Below are 24,385 nucleotides of genomic sequence, written 5' to 3'. Positions count from 1 at the left end.
TTGTGTGTATCCTCAGACTTTAATGAGCCGGTATTTGTCTTCTGTAAGCAAAACTATTTCTTCGAGTCTCTTCTTTTTCAAATTGGGGTGAGCGGTTCAAGTGAAGCTCTCTCACTATTCAAAAGGCAGTCCCCGGCTGGCACGTCTGTCTGAACTGTTGCCACTGCCTACACAGGGACCACGGCAGGCTCTGCTGGTCCCGAAGGGACCAGCCATTGCTTTCTGAGGCTACGTGAGCAGGCACACGGCTGGGGAGTTGGGAACTCGGAAAGTGAGGTGAGAAGACAGGGACTGGCCTAGATTGCTTTGTGGGGGATTCTAAGGCAGAGCCATTGGGGTGGCCTTTCTCCTCCAAATATCACAGACAGCAGAGGGAAACATTGGAGGGAAACATTTCTCAATTTTTCCAAAGAAGGCACTTTCTAGATGCCAAGGAGAGAAATTAATTCATTACATATAAAGGATTTCTCAGGACTTTGGTTCTCAAAGAAAACTGGCATCTGCGTCACCTAGAGATTTACCAGTAATTCAATTCTTGCACCCTGGATTCAGCAGTTTGGGCTGGGTGGGGCTCAGCCGTCTGCATTTCAGCAAGTCCTTGGGGTGATTCTGCTGCAAACTAAACTTCAGAACTGAACTTCAGTGGCACAAAAAGACCAGGGCTTCAATTTCTCGGGCAGTGTTGAACCCAGATTGTAACAGGCTGTTAAAGGTTTCAAATGCCTCTATCTATATTTGTATCTATATCTATCATGGTTTTTTTTTTTTTTTTTTAAATCACTTTAAATTGAGATTTACTTTTTTTTAAAGCTAGAATGTTTCTAGGTCGAAAAGTGATTTGCCTTTTCCAGTCCACTTTGGAAGAGTGCGCGATTATTTTCCTCATTCATGGGATTTATAACAAACGTGTTCCCTGCAGCTGCTCCCAGGCCTGCATTCATGTTCTGCCTGGATGCCTCTCTGACCCGATGCCAGGTTTCCAAACCCACATGGTCTCTGCTGAGACTCCCAAACCAGGGCAGAATGGGGGCAGCACTCCCACCCCACCAAACAAACAAAAAACCCATGTAATTAGTGCAGGACTGGATCTGGGGTTGATGAGAAGCAACTTTAATATTTATCTATAAACAGCAAAGTGCTTAGCACACCTCCTAGGAAAGTAATTAACCATGGAAAGTATACTCTGCACCGAGGAATCTCCTCCAAAAAAAGAACTCAGTTAATTGTGAATTGCTTACGCCAGGTGAGAGGGAACCGAGTCTGCCTCTCTCACCTGACATAAGCAACTCTGAAGTAACCGGGAGTTTCTTTTTATAAACACCGTGCAGAGCCTTTTTTTTCTTGGTGGTTAATTACTTCCTTGGGAGGTTTGCTTTAATAGTTCCCACAACAAGGCCATTATTGTCTTTAGCATAATCACTGCCTCATTGGCTTCTGTCCTCTGCCTTTCGGAAGCTTGGGTTCTGCCTGCCAGGAGGGACCCGGAACTGTGCCTGTTGGGGAGCCCTTCAGTCAGGGGACCTGGTACCTTTGTAGCCCCACCACTGCAGGCATGTGGCTTTGGCCTGGTGGGGGTGGGGATGTGGTAGGGCTGGAGGAGGAAGAAGGATGGCCCAGGGAGACCGAGTCCCCAGAACCGGCTTCTGGCCCCTCCATGCTGCGTCTCAGCAATTTGCTACTCTATGCACTGCTGACGCCTGAGCAGGAAAGCAGCCAGGAAGGAGAAGCTGATCTGTCAGCAGCGGCCGCGCTCAGCAGAATCATCAGGGAGCGGGAACGAAACAGCAAACCTCACCAGCAAAAGTCACTGGATTCTGACTCTGGAGAAAAATGCCTTATGTGGTTGTGCCTCACCTTGTTAAAAAATGAATTAGAGCGCTCGCTATTTTGGCTCCGTTTCAGGAAAGAGAAAATGAATGGATGTGAGCTCTGCAGGCTGCGTGAGGCCCGCAGACCTTTCCGAGTGTGTACCCCTAGCAGTACGTCTGTTTGTTTACAAATTACAGGTGTGTACAAAGGCAGTGACAGAGTGTGGAAATGGCAACACGTCCATCAAGAGGGTGAAGGAAAATAAAAAAAAAAATAAAAATAGAATGTCTAATACTGTCATCTGTCACCCCAGTGGAGTGTACCCCACTGTGGACACCTGAATCTGAGTCATTGGTGCTCTGGAGGCAGGAGTGACTTCAATAGGACTTCGGCACTCCTGGAGCTCAGTAACTGACACATAGTGGGACATAAACATTTTTGCTAAATCAAATAATTGGACTCATGGCTCCACTTATACTTGAAACTCCTGGTCCAGTGATTTCTGGCCAGTGAGTCATTTTGGCTTGTGCAGATCACACACCTGTACTAATATTTGGGGGACACTGCATGGCATTCTTAGGGGAGCAGGGGCCTGTGGGCTAACTCGACCCTTTAGCCCGAGAATCTTAGTGCCCCGTCAGGAGTTAACACAGTGAGAGCACAGAGGTTTATAAAGGGGGGGTGCATGGCGAACTTCTCCCAAGGCCCAGGGAGCCCAGTCAACTGACCTGGAGGATGAAGTAGCTACGGACAGAACATAAGACAAACGGGCACAGCTGTTGTCCAGTACATAAGAAGTTGCAGGTTAGAGGGTGCACAGCTTCCTTTATGCAGGATAAATTAGTTTTAGAGATCTGCTATACAGCAGAGTGTCTATAGCTAACAATATCATATTGCATACTTAAAATTCACTGAGAGGTTTTATCATAAGATAAAACCACAAAACCCAAATACTTCCAAATAATAATAATAACAATAATAATAATAAAGAGGGTGGGGTGAACTTTGGGAGGGAATGAATATGTTTATGGTCTTGATGGTGGTGATGGATTCATGAGTGTGTCCTTAGTCCCAAACTCATAGGATGCATGCATACATAAAATATGTATAGCTTTTTATATGTCAATCATACTTTAGTAAAGTGGGTTAGAAAAAACTTTATGGATACTGAAATTTAAATTCCACACAATTTTTCCATGTCATAAAAATTACTCTTTAGATTATTTTCCCCCGCTTATTATTTAGCTCAGGAACCTATTTGGCCCGTGACTGTAGTTTGTAGAGCACAGATCTGAGTAAGCGCGGTGGATCCGGGGCTGAGTCTGGGTTCCAGGTTTACTACTGGTAGTTGTATTAACTGCTCTCAAGGTTCTGGTTGCCTCACATCTAAGGTGACAGCTCAAGGGATGTAAGGATGCATCTTAGTGCAGGGTGAGGTACCAACTGCTGTCACCGTTGTTCCTCACAGTAACTACCAGCTGGGAAAGACCTGGCAGGACTGGTCACTCCAAGGGCAGAGCCAGCACCAGCTACCTTTCTGCATGCAGTGTTGGGTGGTACTTGAGGTTCCAAAGCCAGCATCCAACACCAGTGCCCACAGCCCACATCTCCAGGAGTCCCTGCTGCCCCCAAGGATGTCCATTCTCTACATACCATAATCTACATACCATAAAATTCACCTGTTTTCAGTATAGGATGCAATGAGTCCTGCATGTGCTTCAAAGGAAATGTGGCAACATTTGACAATAGTATAGGGGAGGTCTTTCAGGAGAAAACGACTCATGACGAAAGCATATACAACACTCTGCTCTTGAGGGGCTGGGAATTAGAAGACGCTTGCTCACCTCCCTCATTATCCTTGTTATCAGCACAGGAGGTTTCCATGGCAACGTTGCATCCGGGCCCTCTCCAGCCGGTCTGGCAGACACACTGCCAGCTGTTCTGACCCAGTGTGCATCTCCCGTTACCGTTGCACAAATCAGGGCAGCCATCTGGTTGGAAAAATGGAGAGAATGAGAAGGAGGGACGTGAGGCCGCGCCGGGGAGGCAGGGGAGCCATGCAAAGGGGGAGCAAGCCCGCAGGGCAGCCACTGGGCCAGCCTCACAGTGGGGCCCGAACCTGCCGTCCAGAGATCAGGGCAGCAGGCCACGCATGCAGTTGCAAGACGGACGAGGGTGGAAGATGCAGGGGATCCCCAGTGATAACTGACCTGGGTGCAGGGGTCAGAGCAATCTTTCCAAAGTGGGGAGTTCAATGCACATCCCAGACAACTACGCCGGGCGGAGCTGACAAGCAGACTCGCCAGGTTGCGGGCTCCGGCCACTAGTTCAGGATTGACACTACCTCAGAAAGGAGCCTGCCTTTCTTTTCTTTTTTCCCTTTCTCCCTCGCTCTCTCTCTCCCCTCCTCTTATTTTCCTTTATCTTTTTTTTAGGAGTACCCTCTCTACTCCTAAACTCGCTACCGGACCCAGGATGCAGGCAAAATGCCCTCTACCTTTCAGAATTTTAAAGATGGATTTACATATGACTTTAATGAGCTCCCCCCTCCAAGAACTGGATGGCTCTGCTCGGCTATTTTCCTATTCTTGTAAAATTTCGTTTTCAGGGGCATTTAAAAATTGTTGGTTGCTTATCACTCAACCTATTTGTGGCAGATTTTAAAATATTGCAGGATTTGGAGGCTGGAGGAGGAGTTGGTACTGGCTGCCCTGGACCGCGACTTGGAGGACTCTGTATAAGGAAGAACGGGCCAGCACGGGCAATGCCTGCTTCATGGCTTTTCCCCCCACTTCCTTCTGTGTGTGCAATTGGCAACCGACCTCATTCGCTGATTGCTCTCGCACCTGAGATATTGCAGCTACTATTCTCCTGAGCTGAGCCTGGACAAAGGGAGGCTGGGTACAGAAAGAACAAGGGAGGCCCTCAAGAGAGCAGGGAGATGTCCCGAAACTCCAGTTGCCCTTCGTAAGTCGGAGAGAGACACAGAATGGTGAGATGCATCCACACTCATGAAACCTACGTGCAGAGTTCCTGGATACGTTTCATTTTTCTTCCTCCTAACAGCTTTATTGAGGCATACTCTACATACCATAAAATTCCCTGTTTCAAGTACACAATGCAATGACTTCTGGTAAATTTACAGAGTTTTGCCACCTAGGTATGTTTTCCTACTTTGTTTAAATGATACCCCGACGACCATTAATTTAATTGTCCGCAGAAAGTAACTTCCTTGAATATCTATCTTGAATCTCATCTCTACCTCTGCCACCATCTCTATTTCCTTCTTTTTCTATATCTATTTTTAGACCACACAACATTCAGCCCGAATGGGCCACGGCTGGGGAATGAAGAACTTGGGAAGAACAGAGGCAACTGAGTCGAAACCTTATGAGTCCAAGGCACCTCTGTCCCCTCCGTGGTCTCCAGTCCTCTGAAGACCCTCGCCTGGCACCCTGCTCTCTTCTCCTAAGGATCCCCTCATGAGGTTGCTGGTAGACCTCATGTGTGCACGTGGCAGGGCTGAGCATTAAAGGACTCCTAGGGAGAAAGATCTAGAGGGTCTGCCAGCGAGCCTCATATCTTTAAGAAGAGTCTGACTTCGCAAAGCTTGTGGTGGCCCATCCTCTCCAGAATGCCATCTGGATTCAGATCCCAGAGAAGCAACGGAGGAGTCCTATGGGGACAGTCTCTGTCGGAAGCTGAGCTGCCTGCAGGGAACCTTCTGTATTCTCTTGCTGCCCTTCTTGGCATGACCCAGCATGCAAACCAAGTGCACATGTCTGGTGGCTGTGCACACCTCGGGCAGAGCTGGCTCGGTTTCCACACCTATCCTTACAAAGCCTCGAGTCAGGTTTCCAGACCTTTCCTTACCAACAGGTGACTGTCACCCTGCCTGTGGAGCGACAGACATGCCCCCTGGATACACTGTCACAGTGCTCTGAGTCTTCTCCCCTCTCAGAGGAGTGCCACAAACATTTCTGCAGGAGCAAAATGGAACTCAGGAGGAAACACCGGAGGGACATTTCCCAGGTTCTCAGGGCAGAGAGATCCTCTCCAACCTCGAGCCCCCTCCAGCTTTGCAATTTCCACCAGTGGAGTGTTGGGGAAGGGATCAAAGAGAAGGGACTAAATGACAGGCCAGTGACATCGGCTCAGCATGCTCTCTATTATATGTGCTTTGTTATTTAGCTACTTTGAGGTCTCATGACTGACTAAAATCATGCCCAGAGTCTCCACAGCAGCCTCATTGTGTAGGAAACCCACGTCCACTACATAAAATTTAAATTTGCAGAACGCGCCAGCATGTCAGTCAGAAATACCGCACTCAAAATATGTACGCTCCTAGAGCGAATGGGGTCTTTCTTCCCTTCTCTTTCTCTCCTGTTCCCCCACCCCCAGACCAACTGACGGGAGATAAACAGACCACAGAAGCGGGTTTTCTGCACATCATGTGAAGAAGACGCAAACACCAACGGCGGGGGTGCCGGCGAATCTCTGAGAAGTTTCAGGGCAGCTGGGAATTAATGGACAGGACTTTGCTTTTAGCTCGAAGAGGAAGAAAGCAGCCTTGGTAGGTGCGTGGCGTTGCTAGGCAACCCCAAGCTACCCCAGCGCAAGTTCATTCTGCAGGTGGCCTTCTGAGGAGGTGATTCTTTGTGTTTGTAAAGTGCAAAGCCAGCTTCTGCTTAAGGAAAAACAAAACGTAGGAAGTAATTAGTCTGGAGGGCAGACAGGCCTCAGGTGGCGGCTTTCTCTGGAGAGGACGCTCTAACTGAAGTTGGATTGGGCTTACGGGTTCATCCTTGGGCATCCACCAAGTCTCCTGGATGAAGTCTTCCGGATTTTGGGCTAACTCTGCTGACTTCTTGAGTGCCTACCTGTAAGACCCCTGGCTGAGAGACCTGCAAGCTGCACCTGTTGGGTTCCTTGCTGATGCAGTAAGGGAGACCTGGCTGCCGGCAGGCTGCAGGCTCTCTCCTGACCCTAGACCAGTGGTTCCCAACAGAGGCAATTTGTGTGCACGGCCCCAACCCCATCCCAGGACATTTGGCAATGTCTGGAGAGATTTTTGATCGTCATCATTTGGGGAAGAGGACATTTGACATCTAGTGGGTATAAACCAGGGACGCTGCCAGCATCCCACAAGGCACAGGACAGCCCCTATGACGAAGAATGATACGGCCCCAAATGTCAGTAGTACTGAAGTCCAGGCACTCTGCCCCAGGCACAGGCTTCAGCCATCTGGTGTTTGCTGCTGGATGCCAAGGCCTGGTCTCGGGGACAGAGAGGGTGCTTGACTGAATGGACACCAAATGGTACTGTGTCATTTCAGCCTGGTCCCTTTCTAGACACTCTTCTAAGAATCAGGAGAAGATAGTGGGAACCTTGTCTCCAAGATCAAAAGTCCTCTTCCCAGGGAGAACCTTCAAGGGCACAATAGAATCTTGGACTGGGTTTGTGGTCTTCCAACCTATAGAGCTGATGCAAATTTAGAAATTTGAAATAAGAAAACCTTTGCAAAACACCAAACACACCCATGGAGTCTGATGATTCCTGACTCAATTCCAACCCTCTGAGCCCTGGACCTGGATTACAGCTAGCATCTCAGCATTCCCATCTCTTCACTGCTTATAAGCATCTCAAACTCGACAAAATTCCACTTCTTTCCCTCTCCTCTCCACAAACTCTGATCCCTTCCTCAATGAATGGCACCTCCAGGGACCCATTTCTCCAAACTGAAACCTCAGTGTGGTTCATAATTACCTCCTCCTTCCCATAGCTTCTCTCATTTTCAAATTTAATCCTAACCACGTCTTGCTGATCTTCCTCTGCTATAGAGAAGTCTGCTATAGATGGATATGGTCTGAATGATTCACTGTTGGAAGCTGGTGCTCAATGTGGTGGTGGGAGATGGCATGGAACCTAGTGGGAATTCCTTAGAGCATTGGAGTGCATGTCCTTGGAAGGGACTGTGGGACCCCAATATCTATCTGGTTTCCTGGTTTGAGATGCAGTCTCTTCCTCTTGCATGAGCTCCCAAGATGGCATCCACCATAAAGTGATACAGCCAAGGGGGGCCTCACCAGAGCCTACATAATGCCATTTGGACTTTCAGTATCTAAAACAGTGAGCTAAATAAACCTCTTTTCTTTATAAAGTTAACCTGCCTCAGGTATTTCATTGTAGTAATGCAAAACAGACTAACACAAAGTCCTACCTGTCCTTCCTCCTAAATATCTTGGAATCTGCCCTACACTCCCACCCCTACTGCCACTATTTTAACCCATGCCATCCTAACCTTGCTCTGGACTCCTGTCAAGGCCTCCTCATTGGCCTCCTACTTCTAGTCTTGCACTATCATTCATTTCTCTCCATTCTGGACACTGCTGAAAGCACTTCTATAGTTTTCCATTGGTCCCTGGGTCAAGTCTGAGTCCTTCACAAGCTCACAGACCTAACGCCTCAGCCTATCCCAACACATCTTGGGTTTTCCCTCTCCTTTTCCCTTCCGCCATCTCCCTAACTTTAACCATCCTTCAGGTCCCCACTCAGAGGTCCCTCTCGTGTATGCCTTCCCAAGGCTCCAGGACCTAGTGGTCATCGCCCCTTTACCCTGTTCCTTCTACTACACTGTCCCCCCATACTGTTCTGCGCTGCCCAGCACGTCCTTGATGCTGGCTAGGCCACAGGGCAGCCCTTGTCACCTGCTGGAAAATTGTCATAAGAACTGTGCACATGCTGGGCGTGACACATTCCTGTAATCCCAGTGACTTGGGAGGCTGAGGCAGGAGGATCGTGAGTTCAAAGCCAGCCTTAGCAAAAGTGAGGCACTAAGCAACTCAGTGAGACCCTGTCTCTAAATAAAATTCAAAACAGGACTGGGTTGGGGATGTGGCTCAGTGGTCATGTGCCCCTGAGTTCAATCCCTGGTACCCCATCCTCCCCTTCCAAAAAAAAAAAAAGAAAGAAAAAAGAAACTGTGCAAAAAAAATTTAAAGGGCACCCTTAGAATTGTGCAGTATACAACTGAACAGCTGCCCTGGGCACTCCTGCTATGGTGTAAACCACCCAGGTGAGGGACATGTCTAGTTTATTTACTCCTGTATTGCCAGTACTCCATACGTAGTTGGAGGGAATGAACGAATGGATGACATCTGACTCCAATCAGCATCTTCAAAGAATATGGAATGATTTCCAAGACTTCCCTACACCCAAGTACTAACCACTTTAAAAGAAGAAGAGAAAAGGTGGGGGGTGTTTCTCGTCGACAGTTACCAGGTAGGCAGCCTTTTTGCCTTAACAAAAATTAGGCCTGAGCAAAATAATGTCTATAGCACAGTAAAAAGGGGAGCATAAATGCACTTGAAGAAAGCTATAATTACCATAAAAAGCTTTTCTAAAAAAGCATCAAGACGTGTTCTGCCATGTGTGGCAATTTAGAGGTGGAAATAAGTGGCTAATATTGCACAAGGGGTGTGGAGAGAGAAATGGGATTTTAACGCTCAACTCTGAGCACACCTGAGAAAAGCACGGAGCCAGCAGCTGCCCAGGTGGCAATGCAGGGGAGAGCACAAAGCAGGTCGCGCAAGTGCAGGGACAGCAAAAGGTCCAAGAGACCCTTAGGAGAGCCATTCCAGTCGGGGACGAACCCTTGGGTGAAACCCCAACCTGAATTGGAGCCAGAGAGTTCTGGGATCGAAACCTAGATCTGCCTTTTGCTGTCTGTGTGACCTTGGGCTGGTTGATGTACCTCTCTGAGTCTCAGCCTGTTGGTAAAAGCATATATTTAACCAACTAATCTTATACACTCTGTCTCCCAATAGAATACAGCTTCCAAGCAGGTTGAAATCGTCATCTCCTTTGTTCATTAAGATATCCTCAAGGTCTAGAAGGATGGTTGGCCTGCAACAGACACTCAATAAATGTTTGTTGATCGAATAACCTAGTGGTGATGCAGACAGCTCTATTTTATACAGAGGCCAGTGGTGTTCAGGGAAATGACGAGGATGAAAGTTTTAGTAGAAGTTGGTGTACTGTAAGCGTTCACTTGAGTACATATCACTGGTAGAGATGATAGAGTCGTGGTTACTACAAATATTATAATCAGGGGCAGCTCTTTCTGCAGGGAATAGCCTGAGGTGCTAATCACTTCTCTTTGCCTTATTCCCAGACCAGGAAGAAAACAAGAACCTATCCTATTTCAAGTTTAAAAACTGAGGGAGGGAGTTCTTGGAAGTTCTGTCTGTGACTGTGTCATGTCCTAGGAAATCCTCCTTCCCGTTGTGACCACCAGACCCAAATCTGGAAATGCCACCTTTCTCCAGTTGAGTGAGAAGATGATCTGCTGCAGCTCACGGCCACTGTGAGCATAGGCGCCTTGAAGGGAGAAGAAATGATGCCTTTTCTACTGGGAAGAACTGTACTTCTGCATAGTAACTTAATTAGGGACGCGGCTCCTGCCTCCTCTGCAGCTGTTTCAAATATCACTGTTCCCCTGGGGCTGTGCATTGCTGGGATTCAGCAGGACACTCCCTGGAAATGTTCGATACTGCAGCCTGCCGTTCTACTCTAGAGCTCTCTCTAGGTGGAGACAGCCAAAGTGTTGGGGATCAGGGATCACCAGGGTTCTGGTAGCCACTGATACTAAACACCAGGGGGCCGTGCTCAGAAATTAATCTGATGTTTCGAGACACTCGAGGAGAGACCTTCAACTAATTTTAGAAGATTAGCTGCTGAAAAAGCATTCTGGTCTCTAGAAAAGGGCAGAGCTGTTCCCCTTGCTCACCCACGTGTGCAAGAGGGAGCAGTTCAGGGTCTCTCTGTTTCTAGGCACAAGTTGGTGTGCACCTGCAGCTGTGAACGTGCACTTGAACGGCTCTCTCTGCTTTACTAGGGATGGTGGAAAGTCTCCCTGTTTCAGCAGCATTTGTATGTCTTCGAGGGTCTGCAGGAGGAGGTGCTGGGAGGACCAGAGTTCTTCACCTGGTCTACAGCAGAGAAGAAACTGGCTTTTGCTCCTAAGAGGAAATGTCCCTCTGCTCCCTCCACCCCGCCACAGCAGCAGGAACGGCAGAGCCTCCGGAAGGTGACATAAATTTGGCTCCAGCTGTCGATGCCACAGTTTCCTGGATGCACCTGGATTCTCACTGATCAGCATCACTTCTGTCTGCCTGGGAAGAGCCAGGATGTGGGCTCAGCCTTGGCCACAGAGCAAATGATGAACTTGAAATAAAAAAGTTAACACCCTTTCCCCTTTGAAGAGAAGGGGGAAAGGGAGATGCACCTGATCTTTTTGATTATTTTTGCATTTCTGACTGTTGCTAATACAGTGTGACTTCTTTCAAGAAGAGGATTGTGGGAGGAGGAGATTGGAGGCAGCAGGAACTTGGAAGAACCCTTCTTGGGAATTTAAGTGGAGTCGGTATCATCAACCAGCCATGGTCCTGCACAAGCCTGTGCTTTCCTTGGGTGACTGCTCTTTTCTTCTTTATTCTGTTTCACCTAATGGAAGGAGGAAGTGGTGGGCGGGTTCCTGGAGTTGGCCCCCTTGGGGCTGCAGAACACACCGCCTTGTTCCACGCCTGTGCTCAGGGTGCTTCACCCCCTGCTTCAGGTTAAAGCAGTGCTTCTCCGGGTCTGGTCCTGGGACCAGCAGCATCAGGACCACCTGGGAACTTGTTAAAACTGCACTTCTGTGGGGCTCCATCCCGACCTCCAGAACCAGCACCTGGGGGCTGGCCGGCCACCTGCATTTCAACAAGCCCTCCAGGGCCCCCGTGTGCCTGTGACTGTGCAGGAACCTCTGCTTTAGGATTAAGTCTTAAATCTCTGGGGCCCCGCTGCTTTCTCCCGTCTCTTCTCACGTCACTTCCGGCTCTGCTCTCGGGGCTTCAGCTCCCCGCTTTGTTCCAGCACACAGACAGCCTGGATCTCTCTCCGGGGCTTTTGCAGATCCCTCTTCCTCACCTGGGCTTCCTGCACCCACTTGGGCTAAAGCCTCTCATCTGGGGCTCAACTGGCTCAGGCACCCTGTCCTCCATCCTGTGCCTTCCAAGCTCCTTCTCCTCCTCCTGGACCTGCACCCAATCTAATTCCAATGGCTCCCTTGTTCAGAGCCTCAGGTCTCAATGTAGCTGCACACACCATGGCCTGGGAGCTTGACGAATCCCCAGGGTGGGCACGAGGCATCCCACCTCAATTAAGGCAGTCTGAAGATGAGACTCAGCCATTTGTGTTTGTCTTCCTCTTTTCCTTTGGCGCTGGGAATTGAGTCCAGGTCTTGCTCATGCTGAGCACAAGCAATGCCTCTCAGCTGCACCCCAGGCCGTCTTCTCCCTCTCTCTCTTTCAGCTCCCCAGGTGATTCCTACACGCAGCACAGGCTGAGCACCCACCGTCCTGGGATCCTGGAAACCTCTAGAGTGGGAGGCTCTGTTGTTGACGGCCGTGTTCCCAACGCTCACCCCTGTGTTCAGCATTAAAGATATCCGTGGGAGGAATGCAGAAAACCCCCAGCAGTGCGTTTCTTTGCTGCTTTGCTGTGCCCTTGATTCAGCAGCCAGGTAAAAGGAAATTCTTCCCCTCAGGTCACACCCCAAGTCCCTGGAAGGATGATAATTGCCCAGCAGGAGAAGCAGCTGCTGGCAGCACCAGGTCCAGAACCAAGCTAATGACAGGGCCTGTGTCCCCGTGCCAGCATGGGTCCCTGCCTGGCCCCTGTAAGGAGCAGAGAGCCCCGACCGAAAGAGACAGGCCAGCACACCCAGCCAGGCAGTGGAGAGGGCCCGTTGGTAGATTAAGAGGGGACAAGAGCCACACAGAAGCAGGGATGACAGAAGAAAGCCCAATGGTTTAATTTGGTTCTTGGAGGACAATCAAGTTGTTGTACCTTGTATTGTTTATTCCCACAGCTGTCCAGCAAATAATGAATGTGGTGCCTACCGGTATGGAAATAGGGACAAGGCGCGACTTTGATTTCTTATTTGTTATTTTTAACCATCCAATTTCTACACCCACTGAGCATCCTTATAGCCACAGGAGGGTCATAAAAATACAAATAACACCTGGGAGGCCTGTGGGCACGGGCTTGTTACTTCTGCAGGCTGATGGTTCTCTTTTAACTAGTGTAAAATCAGGCCAACAATAAATGGCCATTTTTTTTTTTTTTTTTGTTCCCTGCACAGTTTCGGGAATTGTAAAGAAATCACTAAATGTTTGTTTCTTATAGATGTTGAAAGGGCTAGGAAAGAATCTGCCCCAGGATTGAAATTCTGAATTCTAGGCAGCTTTTTATGTCATAACAACGGTAATAGAAATCCTCGTAGGCGTTCCACAGCCTGGTGCATTAGGTCACGAGTGGTCACAGTCACCCTGTGGTGCAGGTGCTATTGTTAGTCCCATTTTTCAGTGAGGACATTGAGGCACAGAGAAGTTAAGTCACTTGGCCAGGGAAGCAGAGTGGTGGAGCCAGGGCTTGACAATAGGAGAATGGGCTCCCTAGTCCTGTTCTCAGCTAGGGTGACCAGCCACCCCAGCTCACCCAGGACTGTCCAGGCTCCTGTACTGAAATCTTGGATCCCAGGGGATCCCTGAATTCCAGGCAGCCTAGGATATTTGGTCCTGATTGAGGATGGAAGTGTGGCCTGGCCTCTTTTGATTAGCTGCCATGGAAGTGGAGAAGCGATAAATGCCCCCAAGGGCAAGGGAAAGGACGGAATTTTTGTACTTAGCCACGTGTTCAGTACTTAGTATGGGCTCCCCAGTAGCTGCTAGAGCCTACAGGGCTAAAGCATCAGTCAGTTGTGGCAGCTGACAGACATTCATGCCTCCTTTCCAGAAAGGGCTCTTCCCAGGTTCCCCCCCTCAGAGACCAAAATCCTTGGATGCTCAAACCCCTATGTAGAATGGTCTGGCATTTGCACAGAACCTATGCAACCCTCCTGTACACTTTAAATCACCTCCAGATTACTTAAAATTCCCACTACGATGCATATCCTTTGTAAATAGGTGTTCAACTTTACTGCTGAGGGAAAAAGGACAAGAAAAAAGCCTGTGCATGTTCAGCATAGGTGCATTGCTTTCCAATCTGCGGTTGGTTGAACCAGCAGGTGGAGACTCCAGGGTGGGAAGGCTTGCCCAGACTTAGAGGGTGAAGATGGGGGTCTCAGGTGCGTGGGTTTAAATTTCAGCTCGACCTCTTGGCTGCACACTCTTGGGCAAAAATCACACACTCTTTCATTTCTTAGTTTCTTCACCTGTAAAATCAGAGCCATTAAAGTACCTCTCCCAGAGAGTGTTTAAATGAGAGAAAAGGTAGTGTGTGGCACATAGTAAATGTTCCATGACAGACGGCTACTACTGTTGATATTGGAAGTAGCCTGATCTTCGTGGTTTAGGGCTTTGCGCTGCACCTGCATTGGCCACGAGGAGGGACTGTGTGCTATCATTTAATATAGCTCCAGAGCCAGGAGTGGTGGTGCAAACCTGTAATCCCAGCTACTTGGGAGGCCGAGGCTGGAGGACCACAAGTTCAAGGCCAGCCTGGACCACATAGTGAGAAAGAGCCTCAAGAAAAAAAAAAAAAAAAAAAAAAAGGGAGGGGGAGGGACTGGTATATTCAGTATGGCCAAGACCCCAAGAGGTGCCACCCAGAGACTTACATGGAAATAAAAAAAATGAGGTAATTTCCTGAAGATTCCATGAGTGACATGTGCTCTTAATGGACAGGACAGGTTCTCTGCAGGACTCCCCTGGAAACGCAAGAGGTGTGCAAAAAATATCAAACTCCATGGGTGTGGAGATCTCACCCAGGCTCAGAAAAGCATGTTCACAGAAGTGGGTGATCTGTTTGGGGTGAGGACAGGGAGCTGGGGGGCAAGAGTCAGGGTCTATTTGGAAGAGAGCATGTCCTTGTCCCCTGAGAAGAGGGACACCGGAGCAGCTGCCAGGTAGGAGCACCCACCAGGAGCTCAGCAGTTGACATCTGTGCTATTGCACCGAGACCAGAACCCTAGGGAGTATGTATTAATATCATCTGTGACTGAAAATGTTGAAGCTCCGTAAAGTTAACCTGCTTAGGGTCATGGTCACTGCAAGTGGAAGATGGAGGTTTGAACCCAGGCTTTCCTGAGCCTGGGTGCTTGGCTCCCATCCAGCCTGGTGGCATTCTGCAGGAGAAAGCTGCCTCAGAATGTCTTAGAGTCAGGGCTTGGTTCCCAGGGGTTCTGCAACCTCAGATTCAATCAACCTTGGAGTGAACATAATTGGAGTGTCTACACTGGATGCGTGTGGACTTTTACGCTGAAATCACGCCCTAAGCAATACAGTCTCCTATGGCTTTACCTTGTATTGAGTACCATGAGGCACCTAGAGAGGATTTAAGCTCCTTGGGAGGGTGTGCACAGGTTGCATGCAAATACCATGCTCAGTGAGGCTCTTGAGCATCCTCAGACTCTGCTACCCACAGGCCCTGAAGCCCACCCCTGTGGACACTGAGGGATGACCGGCCTGTCCCCCAAGCCACCTTCTGACTTTCAACTTCACTACCATATAGATTTCCCTTTAGGGAAAGAATGCTCCGCAATGGCCAGGGTTCTTCACGGTGGATGAATACATTGCTCCTGGGTGTTGAGGTGTGAGTTCAGTAGTGTGAGGGGGTCAGCACAGAGTTCCCTCACTGTTGGCACCAACAGAGTGGAGCTTCTGAAGCTGAGGACCAGATTATGCACCATGACAATCCTGCAAGGCAGCAGCCTCAGCATGGCATGGTGGTCCCCAGTTGAGAATGGGCCTTGGTCTTCCTGCTCTGTCCCTAGTCCTCAATGAGTCTAGAGTGTGGGAATCAAGGGCTGAAAGGACTTCTAAGGTAGCAACAGCACCCCACATTAAGCATTTGCTGAGTGGTTACGATGTGATTTCTATGGTAGACCTGTGAGTTCATATTCTCATTCCTTAATATTTCTTGAGCATCTATTATGTACCAAGTACTTTATAGACACCTGACAGAGAGTGATAAATGAAAGAGACAAAGTTTTGTTCTTAAAGACCTTACATGCCATTTTGGGGGGAGGGAGATGGAAACCAGAGTCTCCTGTGTGCTAGGCAAATGCTGAGCCACTGAGCTGCACCCCAGCCCCAAAGATCTTACATTCTATTGACAGGAGACCACAGTCAACAAAAAAATTAATCACATATGTCAGATGGTGGTAACTATTATGGGAAAGACCAGGGTGGGTGGAGATGGCTGTTTTGTACAGCGTCTGGGAAGCCCTTGCTGACAAGGTGACGTGAAGGAGAAGAGGAAGCATGTCATGCCAAGGACTGGGAGGCAGCAGCCCAGACAGAAGAAGGCATGACAGTGCCGGAGTGTTGGAAGGACAGCCAGGTGGCCAGTGTGGCTGGAGCAGAGCAGCCAGGGGTAAAGGCTCCTCAGCCACTGTAGGGATATTGGCTTCATTCTGAATGAAAACAAGTCACCAGGGACTTTGGGCAGAAGTGGGGCGGGTCCCTTTGTGCTGGTTGGAGAACAGATTGGGGACAGGCAAGGACAGAACTTGGAAGCTGGCCAGGATATCCTGGTAAGCCAAGGTAATGGCTGGGGAAGGGCACCAGCTGTGGCCCTGTGGCAGGGCTGATTCTAGAGGTGTTTAGGTTATTCCCACCCATGTCTCTGGAAGGGCAGGTTTTCGAGATATAAAAGCAGAGGATAAAACACACTACCCATAACACAGCACCCCAGAACAAGCATGGCGCTCCACTCGGCTGGCTGCGGCTGGGCCTGAGAAGGGGCGCCGCCCCCGCCTCGCCTTCCAAAGGGCTTTCCATGTGAAAGAGGACACCTGGGGCGAAGGCAAGGGCGGCCAGGACGCTCCTGCTGCCTGAGGATGCGCAGGAAGGGCTGGAGGAGAGGCGAGGACCACAAGCCCCAGAGGCTGCGTCTGCAGGTGAGGGCTGGCACTCTCACGTGGCAGTGCCCCAGCAAACAGGTGCCCTGGCTTTTCGCGTGGTGACTGGCTGGCAGGGTGTCCTTGGACAACCCCGGGAACTCTCCCTGATCTTTGAGCTCCTCTGTGCTCTGTCTCTTCCAGGTCACCTTGACCCATCCAAACTGTGTCACTCAGGCACTTAAAAAGCCCTATCTGTCTACCTACCTACACGTATAATATATAGATTTATGTTTATTTAGGAATCTGTCAAGCCTTCAATAAATGGACCGATCCCCGCAAGTCATCATTCTTGGCCACAAAACACTGTCAAGTGACTTCACACAGTAGTGCGTGTCTGACCTTGTCCTATGGCCCCTTTTACCTTGTAGATAAGCAATAAAAACATTCCCATCTCTCCTCTGCTTCTTGGTCCTTTACTTTCTCCAATTGGCCCAGCACCTTGCCACGCCCACCCTTAGTCGCAAATGCAGGTGTAATTTACCTTCCCATCCAGGTGGCCCAGGTGAGTCTGCCTGACCATGAACTTATATCTTATTCTGTGAAACTCTATTTGCACATAGTGATCTAGTCTTTTTCTCCATCAGTGTTTAGCTGATTAAGGATTTGGTGGGGAGGCCACTGGTCACTATGGGGTCTTTATAAATTCTGCAATCGTTTTGAACAGGAAGTGCATTTCCTTGTGGCACAGTATAAGGAATAAGGAGGCTTTTGTTTCCTGGAAGAGTACAGAACTCTTGTCAGGATTCCAACAATCTGGTCCATGCTATTGTTAGGTGCTATTCTTCAGTTTTGCATAATGAGCGTGCCCTTAAAACAGCAAGCTTCCTCTTCGAAATCCTCTCATTTACTGAGAAACAACATCTCCTCTTTTCAAATACATTTTCAACATGCAAAACAGCAGTCTGTTTCTGCTAAGTCACATTCTAGCTAAATGGATAATTGAACGGTGAGTGGGAGCTGCTACTCAGATGCTAACCTGCAGAGCTGCCACATAGACACACTCCCAAATTGCAGCGGAGCAATCCCCAGGAGGCAGAAAGCATGACTGATTTTTCCAATAAAGCTACAAAAATCGATAATCCTTGTAGATGCAGTGCTCGCATCTCTAACCATCTCAGGGTTTCATCTTCCTCTGCTATCCCTCCCCAACGAGCCCCTGTCTTTGCCTTGGCCCATGTTTCCAATTCCTTACCGCCAGGATTTAGCCTGAGTTCTATTCCAGTTCTGCTGAACGTACCTTTTAGAGAGGCCCCGCAATGCGTCTTGATTTAGAGATGCTTGGACTTTATGTGGCTCTGGGAAATGTTGCTTAGCTTTTCCGGAGCTCCAATAAGTTCTGATGTATGGCTGTGCATGCCTGCATGATTAATGGCACATGCAAGGACCTGGAGCTTTTGGAGGTCACCCTGTGTGTACTGAATTATACAGCACAGATCCAAAAATACCCTTGGATGAGAATCCTGGCTGCACACAAATGCAGTGACATTGCCCGAGACTTGGTGCTTCTAAGGAAAGTCACTTCTCCAAAGCGGGCGATTTCAAGATAAAATGGGACATCATTTTGACTTCTTGGCTGTTTCTCTGCATAGCACCACAGTACCAGCATGAGGAAGGAGGCCGGGAAAGCTGCATGCCTGCAATGCTCCTTTCTGACAGGACTTCCAAGTTCAGGGTAGCCAGGCCATGGTGTGAAGCGAATTAAACACCCATGCAAAATCTGCTACCGTGTGCAATGCTGCGATTGAGAATTTAAATGCACCAAAGTCAAGAGATTCGAAATGATGGTTCCCACAGCAACTATAACTCAGTTCTCTGGTGAATATAAAATTAACTTTATTGCAAAACATGCTGTTCAATTTACGCCTTAATCTAGTCATGGCAGAGTTACAGTTGCTGTGAGAACGCTAACTCTGAATTGTTTTGAATAATTAATTTAATGAAAAGTTGGTGGAAATGTGAACTCTGAGAGAAAGTCAACTTAAATTTAGGAAAGTCGGCCAATTATGCATATGTGGAGGGGTGGCCAGTCACATTTGGAATCTGAGATTGCTTGGTGCTCTTTGGCCCCGGGGGGCACTATGCAAGCTAATGGGGTGGGGGTTAACTCTTGCAGGTGATAACTTTACCAACAGGTAAGGGCGGCTCCCTAGTGCCCATATACCTGATTGCATTGCTGGGCCCCAACGAAACCCTCTTACTGCACCTATGTAGGGACAGAGCAAGTTGATCACAGTAGCCCAGTGATGAAGCCTGGTCTCGGGCAAGTCAATCTGGATCTTGAGAACTCACCTGCCCCTTAATGCCTTTCTCGCAGTGCTTAAATTCCTGGAGCCAGCTTTCTCACCTGTAAAGCGAGGATGCTAACAGTATCCACCTCACAACACTGACATGAGGATTAGACAAGAGAAGGCGTGTTGGGAACCTAGCACCACAGGGTTGGCAAGTTTTGTGCTAAGTACTCAATACAACTGTTAGCTGATAAGCTCTGAAAAGGGAATTTGGAAAGTCAATAAATTAACAACATGGACAAAATTAACTATTTGGCCTGTCTGGTTATTCCAGTCCAAAGTGATTTGGTATAGAACTGAGCCAGCAGGCAGGGTGATGATCAAGATGGAAAGACGAGCTGGCAGAACAGTTCTTCCCGACGATGCTAAGGTGCTTCTGTTGAGGTTCTAGAAAGGGAGCACTCTATCCCTGACCACCTAATTCCTGATCTCCTTCCCAGGAAGCTTTTGAGATCTTACCCCTAATTTCTCTCTCAATCATGAAATTTTCATGCTACCAATATACTGTCTAGCTGCATACATATTACACGTGTGTTTTACATATAAAAGAGCAAGCTCCTCCTTTGCTCCCTGCAACCATTTTTCACTCCTTTTGGGGTGATGGCACCCTCTGTGAGTGCATGTCCTAAGTCAGAGGCCAAAAATATCCTGGCTCCAGCCTGAATGCCCCCGAACTCAGGAGAGCCCTTCAGTGACCCAGTGAGTCCCTTTTCCAACCCAGCTCTTCCTCTCTAACAAGTAGGCATTCTGGCAGCTAGGAAACACAGTATTTATGAAGGTTACTCAAAGGAGCTTCTTCCTTTCCCCTCCCCAACTATTCTCCTCGGGAACAATGTGGTTTTTCTTTTTCCCTGTCTTAAATGACTGGGTTGGTGGGGGGCGGGAGGGAAGGGGACAGACTCGGGGAACCTCAAGCCAGCTAGCACACACATCCTGAGGCGCCTGCTGTCCTCCAGACTCCAAGGCAGGGGATAATTTAGGTTCTTTGTGAAGAGTGTCTCTGGCTGCTAAGGTTGGACAAACCAAAGGAACTGGCTCTGCTAGAGACCACCTTTCTTGGGAGGTACTGTCAAGGTTTTGATCGAAAGGGGCAAAGCCACAGCCTGCAAGGAAAAACAAATTAAAAGGCAAACCCCCAGCATCGTGCGATTTTAGCTTCTGAAGTGACTCCCAGCTCGGCTTTAACTACCTTCTTTATGCATCGGCCTCATGCTGTTTTCAGGGGCTCTGCCTTCTTCCCCTCAAAGTCTTGGCTGCTGGCTTTCTACCTCACTGTGATCAGTATCAGTAACATTTTAATGTCTCCTAAAAGACAAGATTTTATAACACTGCGGTCGTCTGCTTTTACTGCTCAGAAAATATTTTAAAGTTGTATTACTCAGGGTAACCCAATCTTGTTGGTGATAGAAGCAGAAATTTAAATGTCAAGGTAAATTCATCCCTGATGCACAGAGATCAGCTGGATGCAGCTGGAAGGGACCGTGGGTCCAACTGGGGGCTTAGCTCATCTGGAATCTCATCCCAGTTTCTCCGGAAACCTAAGCAGGGCTGAAAGTGGAAATCCAGCTCTCTAATAATGATACCTCTGCCTGCCTGAGTTCCACCATTTGGCTTCTGGAAGCGAGTTTAGCCTGGTGGGCTCCACCTGGTGTTCTGTCTCCGACTGTCCCTTCAGCAACCTGTGCAGCTGACTCTCTGGGCTACCAGATGTGGCAGCACTGGGGATGGGTAGCTTCCCTGACTTTTTTTGAATTTCTAGAATGCATGCGTCCTGAGGCTACAGCAGAGAGGTTCCCATCCTTTAAGTTCCCAGAAGCTATTTTTATGTGCATATGTAAATTTGATACTTCGAGAGAGGCTTGATGCATGAGGGGACAGAGGGTCCCCAGCTGACTTTTGAAAGCCCGAACAGCTTCCACTTCACACAGCCCAGTGAAAAGCACAAGTTGAGTTCTCCCAAGGCAGCTGAAAGACCATTTCAGGTATAGAAGCAAAGGTGCGGCTGTTTTCATCTACATACCTTTTAAATGTTCAATATTGATTTTGATCTGCTGGGGAGAGGTTTAACATTATGCTTGATTCTGAAAGTTCAATGTGTTCCTAGTTCCAACTAGATCAAGGAGGAATTTCCCATTCTTTTCTGTGGGATCCTTAACATTTTCATCCCTGGAAAAGGTGGTTTCCTCTGACTCTAAAGAGGAGTGCCCTGATTGGCCGGATCTGCTGGGAAGCCTTTGTGGTTCCAACTGGTCTAGTTATCTCCCCGACACAATGCATTTGAAACGGCCAGGTGTTCCCTGGTTTTGCCCCTGCCTCTGAAGGATGCTTAAGGTATGGCTGCATGCAGAGAATGTGAATGATCATAGAATATCATGCTGGGAACGCTTCCCAGGATTTAGTGGCCTGATCTGAGACAATTTAGAAAGAAGAGCCAGGCGATCTAGAAAATGCAGGCTATTTGTGTGCTGTCCTGGGAAGAACATCAACAGGTTGACATTGCAGAACTGGGGGCTTCTCTCTGGGTCATGCCTCAGAAGCCCAAGGGATTCCTCTGAGGAGAGCAGTACACAGAGTGTGCAGGCCTGTGAAGCAGAGGCCAGGGCAGGGCAGGGGCTGTGTAGTAAGCTCTTGCACCCTGTCATGGAGGGAAAGCGATAACCTGGATGCGCCCACATACTGTTGTCAGTCTGACTTTCCTGGGTGTCTTTCCAAGGCAACTCATAGAAGATCCTCATCCTGGCCTCCACTGTACTCCTCCAGCCCTCATCCCTATTTACATGGCCACTCCTGTTAATCCACTGAGACTGGAGAGGGGGCATGGACACGGGTTCTGCGAGGGAAAGCCTTCTCAGGTGTCCTTCCAGCGGCCTAAGGAAGAGGAAGGGACATGCGGCCCCAACCAGCACAGATGATTAGCAGTGCTGCAAAAGACAGGTATCCAGAGCCCTGTAGATACCCATGTGGAGGTTCTGAACATTTGCCAAGGTAGCGTTTCAGAGCATGGCGTTAGACCAGTGAGCGATGCAGAGGCATGTCGTAATGATGCAGATGTACCATGCTGGGCCTGCCCAGAGGTCAGGTGGACACACACACATGCAGGCACACACAGACGTGTACACACTCACACGCACGACAGGAATTAGTCACTGGCTCAGTTCACTGGGGGCTTAGCTGTCAATTGGAGCAGATGGAAGAAAGAAGCCGAAAAGGGCGGCTGAGGAGGTGGTAATGAGAAACGTGCTTCTCCAATGCCATATTTGCCCATTGCATAGACCATGGAATTAAAGCCACGAGTTGACCTAGCTGACTGTGTGCAAAACACTTCCTGCGGCTGCTCATGGTGTGTGGGGGCAATTGCTACCTGCCTGCCCCACAGGCTGGCTGTGAGGTTCACTGAGGCAACACAAAATCTTTTGAGCTCCTTGGAGAAAATTCACCATGTAAGTGCGAAGTTATCACCATTTTACCACGGCAGAGAGACTCCCCCCAGCTTACACCAGTCACCAAGGAGAGTTGGGGCATCAAACAAAAGAAACCAAAGCTGTCCCAGTCTCAACCAGGCAAATGCTGTTTCTGAATTCCAAAGTCCTCCTGCCCTGCAGTCGAGTGTAAATGGCCACAGATGGGTGGCTTCAATCTTATCTGAATGGCCTCCACAGCATTTTAATAAATGTTGAATTCACCCCAACATTTGAAATTTGGGAGAGTAGGCAAAACAATCCTGATTTCTGGCCCCTATTGAAAAATTGCACATTTTGGAAAAACGAGGCTTGCATCTCTACATGGCAACGATCAGATGGAGCTGGGTCATGTCTGCCCTCCATACACTCCTTCCGGGTCACTCCTACTTCTGGTTACCTAACCCCTAAGTCTCATGCATTCACCTACCGGGTGCTTGCCTCTCTCATACAGGGATATTTGAATTCACAATTCTTTCTCCAGGTTCTGCCCTCCCTTCCCTTCTCTAAGTCAACAAAGATCCTGAATTATAGTGCCCTCATTCTCTAAATCTAGGCCAACTCCCCTCACAGAGGAAAGGCAGGCCCAACCACCTCCCGCCAAGGGGAAACCAGGAGAGAATGGCCCTCTTCCCCCTCCCCCTCCCTTGTCAGTAATTCCACCTTAAAAGCTCAGAGTTTTCTCACTTAGAGATGTCCAAGCAGTAATCCAGCTAAATTAGATTATAAGCATCTGAAGGTTTTCATAATAAATAAAAATATAGATATAGCTAAGATGAGATTTAATTAATGAGTGTTATTTAACAGAACAAGTTGTGCCATATATGGAGGATTAAAAGATAAAAAAGGATTGGAGGGAAAAATCAAATTTTAATGAGTTGCCGTCCTCACTCGATTTACTGAATTTCCTCCCTTGTAGAAAACAGCCACAGGTAGGGGGGTGTCATTTGTGTGTATCCACACAGTTTGATACCTGACAACTTTTCTCTTATGCAATTACATTGTGTTACAGATGGATTTTTATTTTATTTTGTGTTTTGCTACAGATGAATTTACTCTTTGAAGTTTAAAGCTTCTGTCCTTACACTGGTCTCTATGGGAAGCTCTGAGCAGGGGTGAATGTTGAAGAATAAATAAAAAATGACTGCCAGAAACATCAGCAAGGGTGTCTTACACTAGAAAAGAGTCGACTCTCATGTGGACAAGGAGACCCGTGAGGTCCCCTGAAAACCTTTCTTCCTTTTCTTGCCGCCCCAGCTGTTCTCAGAGAGGAAGCTTCCTGGCCTACCTAGTTTGGTACTGGCATACATTAGGCACTCAATAAATGTTTCATGAATGATTGAATGTAGCTGCCATTGCTCAGCTGGAACTGGACACAGGAGGCGTGGACCTTACACATGGCATGAGCTATTCACGGATGGCCTTCTTGTTGATGTCTGGGTTACCCATGTTCCTGCAACCATGGTGGGATCTAAGCAGACCACTCTGCTATCTTCCTGGCTTCCCCTCTGTTTTTTTTTTTTTTCTTTTGGGTGCTGGGGATTGAACCCAGGGCCTGTGCTTACAAGGTGAGCACTCTACCAGCCGAGCTATCTCCCCAGCCCCTCCCCTCCCTTCTTGAAGGAATGGAGGTGAGGGTCTCAGTGAGCCCCTCTTGGAGCAGCGTAGTAAGAGGGGCACTACAGATACCTCATCCTCTGCTGGCCTTTTTCTAGAATTCTGGGCTCCTAACCAAGTGTGGTTGCACGCTCTCACTACTGGGTTCTTAACTGTTTGCTCTGGAAGACTTGTTTGGGAAAGGAGGTGAAGGGAGAAGGGGTGGTGTTGATACTTATGGGGTATCAAGCACAGTGTTAAATGCTTCATAGAAGTGGAGCCTTCAC

The 24,385-nt window shown here is 48.5% G+C and overlaps 1 protein-coding gene across 9 annotated transcripts in view; it reads right to left on the bottom strand.

The window, feature by feature from the left end:
• Positions 1-24,385, bottom strand: part of Tenm2 (teneurin transmembrane protein 2) — a 621,032-nt gene that overhangs the window by 81,519 nt on the left and 515,128 nt on the right. For all 9 annotated transcript variants that reach the window (XM_047555832.1, XM_047555823.1, XM_047555824.1 and 6 more), the window contains one exon: positions 3,654-3,800. In XM_047555832.1, the coding sequence (XP_047411788.1) occupies positions 3,654-3,800 (147 nt within the window). The remainder of the gene's footprint in view (positions 1-3,653; positions 3,801-24,385) is intronic.

Source organism: Sciurus carolinensis, chromosome 6 (genome assembly GCF_902686445.1).
Source record: "Sciurus carolinensis chromosome 6, mSciCar1.2, whole genome shotgun sequence".
Taxonomy (NCBI): domain Eukaryota; kingdom Metazoa; phylum Chordata; class Mammalia; order Rodentia; family Sciuridae; genus Sciurus; species Sciurus carolinensis.
The sequence above is the reverse complement of the archived record's forward strand: the minus strand, read 5'-3'. Positions and strand labels throughout refer to the sequence as shown.